Below are 10,000 nucleotides of genomic sequence, written 5' to 3' on the forward strand. Positions count from 1 at the left end.
CCGTTTTAAATCTGTTTTTAACCCGGTTCAGAGCCGTTAGCTCGGAGCTAGCTACAGCCTCAGTCCACAGGCTACATGTACACAGAAGCCGCTGCTATGGCAACATCGTCACGTGATGGTTTTTTCCTCTTCAAATAAACTTTATTGAGATGAATAAACACTGCAACATTTACAATACAGAGAATGGACGAAACAAAGTATAAAGATAGACAAATTAACGAGCAATATTACAAGAAAATTACTTGAAAAGTTTGCTTTCCATTGCTTCTATCTATCTTGTAAGGCCTAATACTGTTTCATATATATTTTTCAGCATAACTTATTTATAAAGCTACAGCATAGCCTACTTTATGGGGAAAATATACCTTCCCCACAGATTTCAAACATTACAAAACATTTCATTAATAAGAAAATGTTTTGATTAAGTTATTTACATATAAAAGCAGACACTAGGCCATCAAGTTACTTTATTTATGTATTCACCCAAACACCAAATGAGAGATTTAGGCCGATACTGACGAAGAGGAACTTATTAATTCAGTGACATTTCCTGTGTGAGCTGGACTTAGTGTGAAGTCACACACTCTCCCTCTGTTCTCAGTGCTTGAGTTTTCAGCTTTTTTTAGTCAGGTGTAGTCAGTGATTCTGGAGAATGCTTGTTGTCAGTGAACATCTCCTCATGATCCGCTACCTGTCTGTACTGTGTGTGTGTGTGGCTATACGGGCATGTTGCTATAGTACGGACCAGCCCCCTTTGTTTATATACAGCAACCAGATTTTTGCCCAGTTCAAACACAGTACAGAAAGGTATGAGGATCATGAGGGTATATTCACAAAAAGTAATTTTGTCAACAATGTTTCTCTAGAATCACTGACTACACCTTTAAGCAAAATCAAATCTTATATAACAACATAGGCCATAGTTATGTATATTTGCATATCAAGATCTTGATAAAAGCAGCTCCACACAAATCCTGACTGAAATCCCTTCCATTCACCACTGGCCTGCACTAGGTATCCATTTTTTAATTATCCCCCGGTATACGGTATAACCTTCCCGGTATTAGGCTTCCTATTGCTACATTTTACAAGATCACATTGAACTTACATATGACGTAACCTCCACCACATACACATTTTTACTGGCATCACTTGAACACATCACAATCTACGTTCCATACGAGGGAAAATAATGCATGTCATTTACTTGTACGGTATTTTAAGCTGCATTCTTATAATAAAGACACTATACAGGCATACTATCTTCAAACACAGGCATTGGTGCTGCTGCTGCTGCTGGACACACGCACACACACACACACACACACAAACACACACACACACACACACACACACACACACACACACACACACACGCACACACACGCACACACACGCGCACACACACGCACACACACACACACACACTTCTTGACTGAAATCCCTTCACGGCACCACCCTAGCCTGCACATCTCTGGTCTGCTGCGTCAGGTCTATCTCCTCATAAACTGTCTCTGCTGCAGTTTCTTCTTTCATCATTTTCTTCTTGAACCAGAAGACGAACAGAAGAAGCACCAAAGCAGCTCCGACCGCCACCACAACCCCAACGCGAACTTCCCAAACGTGAGAGTGTGAGTTCTTTGGGTCATTTGCGTCGGCACCATTCCCTGGTTGAAGTCCATCTTCAGTTGTCATAGGAACCAGAATATTTGGATTTTTCGTAACCTCAAGAAAGATTTGTTTTTCAATTTTTTCTTTAGAACAGAAATACATTCCCCTGTCTGAAAATTGAACATGTTTTACTACTAATGAATTGTCTGCCTGGGAACCAAAGCGTTTGTCGTGTATTTTCCCCTCGCCATCTTTGATTTCGACTAGAATGACTTTTTCTCCACTTCTTAGGCGGCTCCATGAAACATCATCTCCCTTTCCATGAGGACAGGGCAGAGTGGCCATTGAGTTCTCCACTGCAGTAATTTTGGGAGGAGGACCTGTAAAAGAAAAATGGCAAAGGTCAAGTCAAAATTTATTTTTGTCAAAATCAGTGAATATCTCCTCACAAAGATGCTACCTGTCTGTACTGTGTAAAAATCTAGTGTTAATACACAGTCTATAGGCTCTGTAAACTGAAAAAAACAAAAGAGAGCCTAGGCTGTGTATTCACACTGCGATACTGATTTCGACAAAAAAGTGTTCTCCAGAATCACTGACTCCACCTTTAAAGACCTACTTCACCGGTGGGAATATGAAGGTGTATTGAACTCTGAGATCCTATGTAGTATAAATGTGCAAACATTTTAGAAATCGGTTCATCCTAGCCTACAGTTTGCCCAGTTGTGATGTCACTGTGATGTCACAACTGGGCAAAATGTAGGGTTAGACAGTGAGACCATAAAACACTCTTTCTGCCTTTTCTCAGGCTAGGATGATCCGATTTCTAAAATGTTTGCACGTTTATACTACATAGGATCTCAGAGTTCATATTTTCACCAGTGAAGTAGGTCTTTAAGTACATTTAATGCACTTCTTCTTTTCAATCCAAAACAACAAAAACAAACCGTGGGAGATTTCTCTGCCCCGTTAAAGGTGGAATGAGTGATTCTGGAGAACGCTTGTTGGCAAAATCACTTTTTGGCAAAATCAGTGAATTTCTTCTCAGCCAATTTGTCCACCCAGTGTTAACAACTAAACATTAATCAACCCTAACCACAACTCAAACTCTCTTTCTATATCAATATTAATACAATAACTATTATAACAATAATAACAATAAATAAATAATAATAAAACAAACTAATTATTGTTTTTTACCGTTTGCGTGGCAGAGAGAGACAGCAAGGAGACAGTAAAGCAGCAACATCTCTACAGCCTGTATGAGTGAGTGAGTGCCTCTGTGTATCTGTGTGTGTGTCTCTCTCTCTCTGTATGTGCTTGTGTGTGTGTGTGTCTCTCTCTGTGCTTGTGCTTGTGTGTGTGTGTGTCTCTCTCTCTCTGTATGTGCTTGTGTGTGTCTCTCTCTCTCTCTCTCTGTGCATGCATGTGTGTGTGAAACTGACAAAACCAAAATGTCTTCCTTCTTTATCAGAGAGGAAGTTGAATGACTAATAGCGCTGTGGTTCAGAAGAAATATATAAATAAGTGTTACTAATAAACACTCTGTGGAAAATGAGCCCTAGACGCAACTTCCCCCTTTTACAATAAATGGAAAATTTGTGTAATAAATGATGGATAGAAATGTTGACGTATGGCTCTGTTGTTTTCATCATATCACAACATTTGTTGGGCTATTCTTGGGATTTTTCTGAGCTCCTGCACCAGTTTGTAAACGCTGCCATACTGAGAAATACAGAGAGAGTTTTGTGGAGCTGATAATAGGCTTAATCAACTTTGTGTTCAACTCGTTTGGCTGATGGCTTGAATGTAACAGACGTTTATTTATATGAAAAAGTTACTCACTGTAGCTTTAAATGTACTTTCCAGCAAAGGTGTTAGGACAGTAGGGTTAGTATCGTTTACAACACTTCAGATATCCTTTTAACCGTGTGAATGTGGATAGTTAGCCTGCTGCTATCGGTGTATGAATGTGTGTGTGAATGGTAACGTGGGAATGGGAACAGGTCTCCCTTGAAAAAGGGTCTCCGGTCTCAATGGGATTTACCTGTAGAAATAAAGGTTAAAAAAAAAACCTGTAATTTTTATTTTATTTTCTCATTTTTTGTGTATGTGTCTGCGTACACCCCAATGCAAATACAAGAAAGGAGCTTTTTTTTTTTATATCTCAACACTGACCACTGTGCATCAAAGGGCGACATCTGTGTGATCGTGTGGTTTCCCTGCCAGAGGAAATAAAATAAAATGTTCTCACGATCACTTCTGTTTGTCATTGCTCAACTTTATTCCACATAATCATATCACAACAACACATTTCCTTTTTCTTTCTTTCTTTATTACACTGGCTACAAAACAGAAGCTGTGTTTTAATCAATTTGAAATACAATATATTATTTACATGATCGAAAAAAGTTAATTTAGTCTAACTTGATAAATTAACTTAAAAGTTCTTGCAAACACAAAACGGCAACAGTTGACGCTTGAAACATGTTAAAGTTTCGGCTACTTGGTGTGTGTGTGTGTGTGTGTGTGTGTGTGTGTGTGTGTGTGTGTGTGTGTGTGTGTGTGTGTGTGTGTGTGTGTGTGTGTGTGTGTGTGAGTGTGAGTGTGTGTGTGTGTGTGTGAGTGAAGTTGATACTAGTCTGTTGACAAGAACATTTTAGTTAAATTATATTATGTACAATCAGCATTCTCAGACAAGTTTCGGCTACTTGGTGTGTGTGTGTGTGTGTGTGTGTGTGTGTGTGTGTGTGTGTGTGTGTGTGTGAGTGTCTGTCTGCCTGTCTGTGTGTGTTGCTATGACGTCTTGGTGGTGGTTGGTGGATGTCCTATCTTTGTCAGATCCCCAAACGATACGTTAGCAGAGCCTCTCTTTGCTGGTTTAGCCTGAAAAACACAAACAAACAAACAATAACATTTAAACAATTAAAAAATTTTAAACAGAAAAGTTTGTCTGTTCTGTTCTACTGTAGAAACATGGCAGTGTAACATGTATCCTATGTAGATATAGCAGGCTCATTGTAAGATCATGAAACACACACACACACACACACACACACACACACGTTTATGAAAACGATTAAAACAAAAAAGGGATCTTTTAAGAACTAGATATTAAATTCCATCAAATACCTTACTTTCATAAAAAAAATTATAGGAATCTTGCATGTGGCCTTATATTTAGTTATATTTACTATAGTTTTTTAGTTCTATTAAAATAAGCGTTTGGCATTTTTCATGCTTTATTGACGAGGTGAACACCTGTGTTACCTGTGAATCATGAGGTTTCCATCCGATCATATAGAGGATCTCGAACGTGGCGGGAACCGAACCGTCCTCGCTGCCGTACATCTCTGGAAACATTCACACAGAAACACAAGAATAGATCAATTACTGTGTGGTTATTTTAAAAGATCAAATAAAATGAACAACCAACTCTACTTAAAGCTGGGGTATGTGATTTCTGATTGGTCAAAGTTAACATGAGCTGTACACTTTGACCAATCAGAGCGAGGCTACGATTCTCTGTTTCTTATTGGCTGTTGGGACTGTCCATTCACTTTGGCACGACGTTGTTGGTGTTAGAGCGTGTCAGGGAGGGACCATAGGGGAGGGACCAAAGAGAACAAGTGGAGCGGTTGAGGTATTTGGATTCAAATCTCTATCCCAACTGCTATTTTCTCCCCAAATCCTCCACCCCAGCTTTAACAGGTTTCAGAGGACATTGTTTAAACTACAGGTAAATGTTAAGCAGAAAATAAAAAGCCAACGAGGTGTCATGTAGCCAGGTCATTTACAGAGCCTAGGCCACAGAAAGCTCTCACCTTTATAAATGGCTGCTGCTGCCAGTATAGAGTCCCTATGAAGCAGCGACCTTCTGTTCCAGGAGCAGTTACTCTCCCCCATTCCTAGATAGATGGATAGATAGATAGATAGATAGATAGATAGATAGATATATAGATAGATAGATAGATAGATAGATAGATAGATAGATAGAGAGATAGAGAGATAGATAGATAGATAGATAGATAGATAGATAGATAGATAGATAGATAGACAGACAGACAGACAGACAGATAGATAGATAGATTGATAGACGGACAGATAGACAGACAGACAGACAGACAGACAGACAGATAGATAGACAGACAGATAGATAGATAGATAGATAGATAGATAGATAGACAGACAGACAGACAGACAGACAGACAGACAGACAGACAGACAGACAGACAGACAGACAGACAGACAGACAGACAGACAGACAGACAGACAGACAGATAGACAGACAGATAGATAGATATGGAGGGAAATATCACACTGTTAAATTCACCACATTTGATTTTTAAGAGTCTAGCAAACCATAGATTCATGTCAAATGTAGGTGATTAAAAGTGGATCAGCGATTATTGAGAAAGATTGTTTTTTTTGTCAAAATCAGTGAATATCTCCTCACGTCCACTACCGGCTGTCTGCACTGTGTGTGTGCTGAAAACAATGTGTAAAGTTTCACCTTGCAGGTCGGTCATGACTTCAGTGATTCCTGGATAGTGAACCTGGACCTCATCTATGTCCTGGAACACAGAGAGAGAGGGGGACGGTTTGGTTATTACAGATTCAATGTGTTTACTTTTTATTCTTTAAATTAAAGTGTGTGAGTGTGTGTGCGTGTTGCGTGTGTGTGTGTTAGTATGTGCATGTGTGTTGCGTGACAGTAAACACACACACACACAGAGCGTTGCGTGCTTGTGTTGCGTCTGTGTGTGTGTGTGTGTGTGCTTTTTTATATGTGTGTGCGTGCTTTGTGTGTACCTACCACAGTGAGCATGGTGAACCCCGCCTGGCCCAGCAGGTTACCCAGGTCAGTGCATGCGGTGTAGGGGGAGACGTGGGGACTGAAGCCCCCCTCTCTCTCTGTCTCTGCCAGCTGGAGGGAACATCTGAGCTCATACAGAGTCTCTCCTCCGACCATCGCTCCGATAAACACTCCGTCTGGCTTTAACACGCGCTGGATCTACACAGACAGACAGGCAGTGGAGTTAAATAACAAGTAGGGATGGGTATCGACCAAGCCCCAACCTCAGCAATTTTTACCAGCATCCAATAAGGAAGTGACCACAACTGTAGTAACCAGAAGTGCCACTGGGGGTGGTGCCAAGACCGAGCAGTTTTTCTTTGACTCACTTATTAGTCTTATTAAACCTATTTACAGCCTGGGCCACAAAACCATGTTAGTCTGTATGTTTAGGTCATATCTCCATGACAACACTGAGGGGGATGAATTTTTTTGGCCCACGCTAGTTTTTATTCTTTCGGAGGTTAAAATGTATTGGCGCGATCTCTTGAGTGACAGCTCTCCGCCCGTTGTCCCTCACTTTGCCTCGGAGGTATACGTCAGCTATCTCCCTCCCCCTCACAAAATGGCGACGCGCACAAACCAGGATTATTGGATGCCGTGTGAATAACTGAGGTCAGCCCGGATGCTACATCCATATTATTTACTATCTATGGTATCGACTCATGTATCGATCAACCATCAATATCCTTTATTTAACAATGAAAAAAACTCATTTGGATTAAAATGTATTTTCCAAGAGTGACCTCGCCAATTCTATATTGTTGAACATTCACCTGTCTGAGAGCTCCTGGCAGGTCATTTATCCAGTGCAGACTGAGGGAGGGAAGGAAGGAACACACACACACACACACACACACACACACACACACACACACACACACACACACACACACACACACACACACACACACACACACACACAGATTAGATTAAACAGTGTAGACATCCAAACATTGATGGAGAGTGTTAGCTGTTTAATCAGAGGAGATTATCACTGAATTCTTTAAGATTTATTTCTACATAATGTCCTCTTTAAAAGGTGCTTCGAGGAACGTTCAGTTTGTATTAACTATAGCGCCCCCTTTGGACAAAAGCAGGCAGTGTTTTTACTACGCCAGCTGTTGTTCCTGGGTGAGCGTATACCCATGACAAAGGCATTAAGAAAAACTATAGAAAAATAGCATTCTTTGCATTGATGGTCTCGTTTGCTGTTACATGTAATTTATAATCATCAGAGGAAAAATTAGACTGCTTCAGAAATATTTAAAAGTTCCTCGTAGCAGCTTTAACATGTATAAACCCCTGAACCAGTATTACTAACAGTGCGTAGTTGTTGTAAACCCCTGAACAGTATTACTAACAGTGCGTAGTTGTAATCACCTCAGGCTGCTCACCACCAGGTCGAAGGTATTTTCTTTAAAAGGCAGAAACTCTTCGTCAGCCAGAAAACAGGTTGTAGGGATCTCACCGGGTTTCCTCTGAGTCTGTGGAATAGAGAATGTAAATGTTAATTCATTTCAGGCTTTAAAGGTGCAGTGTGTAATATGACATCATAAAGTAAGTTCTACAAAGTTCTAGAATGCAACGCTCCCTGGGTAACTCCACTCCTTTCGAATAATAACAGAAGCTACAGTGGCCTTCAAGGACAAGAACAATTCAAAATTTTAAACAATGCACCTGATGACATTCCAACTATGACACTTTCAAGATGGCGGCACTAGGCCTTGGTCCAAAATATGCAGAAATATGGACATATATGAGACCCTTTCTAAGGAAAAAAAAAATAATTCAAAACATTTTTTTCCTTCCATTATGCACTAAATTAAATGTACTTATGGATATTATAATTACTTTCTACAAAATCTGCTAGGAAATAAAACCCACAATTCTACACACTGCAGGTTTAATGCTACAGTGCGTAACTTTTCCATATAAATGAATGTCTGTTACATTCAAGCCATCGCCCAACACAAGTTGATTAACAAAGTTCATTAAGTCTATCAGCTCTTGTTATTATTCTGAATTCCTCAAAGGTGGGGGGGGGGGGGGGGGGCGACAGAAGTTACGCACTAAAGCTTTACATAGTTATTTTTAACCAGAACTATAAAGCCATCAACCTGTTAATGAACCATATATAAATGTGTTAACAGTTTGTTTTAAACTCACCAGAATTTTCTCTGAGACGTCGGTGAGAAACAAACGCTCCACGACATCCTGCAAACAAGAACGAAAAAGACAAAAAATGTTGTGCAAATAAAAAAGATTTTTTTTTATGAAGAGGACTGACCCTCCTGATTTGAGCTTTGTGAAGATAAAAAGTACTTTAATATATTGATATTCAAACTGGCATGTAAACAAAGCAGCCCACCGTAGCTATTGCAACATGCCCGTTTACAGAGCCTAGGCTGTGTATTAAAACTTAAAACTACTTGAATAAACCCAGCATTACTGTCTGTCTGTACCTTGTTTAAATGTTCTGCAATGTGACTTTTCCCACCGCCGACATCTAGAGCCAGAGGAAAGGTCCTGAGAGGGAAAAGAGAGGAAGGGAGAATGTTTGAGTAATGGCAAGTTTTTCACAATACATTGGGATACAAGGAATATAGATATATTGTGATATTCCACTTATTTCACTGAAAATGTCAAAATAAAGTTGAAATACAAGTTGCTGTGTACGATCTGGTTGGTTTTAATACATCACAACATGTCACATTGTATGGATAATTCAGAGGACAAAACAACTTAATTCAAAACGTATATAAGAAAATAAAATAATTTTTTTTGGAGATAAATAGACAGACAGACAGAGAGAGAGACAGAGAGACAGATAGATAGATAGATAGATAGATAGATAGATAGATAGATAGATAGATAGATAACTTAGAACCAGCCCGAGTATGAAGTGTATAATGAATAAAAACAATCATGTCGCTATAAACTCACCTGGCGATGTCATAGACTCGATCGGCCACTCTGCTGCCGACCTAAAGTCAACACAACCAAAATAATTAACAAAAAACTATTAACAAAATAAAAAATACTATGCTTCATGTTATTATTTTGAAAATAAATAATTGTATAAATTATAATAATTATTAAGGTTAGCCTACTACATTAAATATACATTGCAACAAAAAAACATTAATAAAATAAATAACATTTTTAAAAGGAAATACCACAATTATATTGGGTAGGGGTCTAACAAAAATCATATAATAAAAAAATAAAAATAAAAAATACCATAATAATATGGGTGTTTGGGGTTCAGTTGCATAACAAATATAACTCTTCTTACCTCGTCTCTGAGATAGTCATATTGGTGTCCGTCCTGTAAACTAGCCGCCCAGTTCCTCTGTCTCCTCTTCATCTCTCTATTAAACACATTCATGGAGCTCCTGGTTCTAGGGGTCACTGACAGCCTTCTCACGCCGGCCACAGAGCGCTGTAAGGCGGGTTCACACCATGGCTCACACCGGGGCGTTACGGAGCTCCAGATGCCGCCTACCTGCAACCTTTCCCGGGCAAAAACCC

At 39.5% G+C, this 10,000-nt stretch overlaps 1 protein-coding gene across 1 annotated transcript in view; it reads right to left on the reverse strand.

Moving 5' to 3' along the window:
* Positions 1 to 3,998: 3,998 nt before the first annotated feature.
* The window catches only part of ndufaf5 (NADH:ubiquinone oxidoreductase complex assembly factor 5), a 6,107-nt gene continuing 105 nt past the window's right edge, over positions 3,999 to 10,000 (reverse strand). Inside the window, exons 1-11 of the mRNA XM_080029973.1 lie at positions 9,765 to 10,000; positions 9,413 to 9,453; positions 8,932 to 8,995; positions 8,636 to 8,683; positions 7,850 to 7,953; positions 7,243 to 7,282; positions 6,428 to 6,625; positions 6,125 to 6,185; positions 5,436 to 5,519; positions 4,882 to 4,964; positions 3,999 to 4,497 (exon numbers count right to left, since the gene is read on the reverse strand). The exon at positions 9,765 to 10,000 is cut by the window's right edge and continues 105 nt beyond it. Of these exons, the coding sequence (XP_079886099.1) occupies positions 4,408 to 4,497; positions 4,882 to 4,964; positions 5,436 to 5,519; positions 6,125 to 6,185; positions 6,428 to 6,625; positions 7,243 to 7,282; positions 7,850 to 7,953; positions 8,636 to 8,683; positions 8,932 to 8,995; positions 9,413 to 9,453; positions 9,765 to 10,000 (1,049 nt within the window). The 3' untranslated portion in view covers positions 3,999 to 4,407. The remainder of the gene's footprint in view (positions 4,498 to 4,881; positions 4,965 to 5,435; positions 5,520 to 6,124; positions 6,186 to 6,427; positions 6,626 to 7,242; positions 7,283 to 7,849; positions 7,954 to 8,635; positions 8,684 to 8,931; positions 8,996 to 9,412; positions 9,454 to 9,764) is intronic.

Source organism: Ammodytes marinus, assembly GCF_949987685.1.
Source record: "Ammodytes marinus genome assembly, chromosome: 6".
NCBI classification, from domain to species: domain Eukaryota; kingdom Metazoa; phylum Chordata; class Actinopteri; order Uranoscopiformes; family Ammodytidae; genus Ammodytes; species Ammodytes marinus.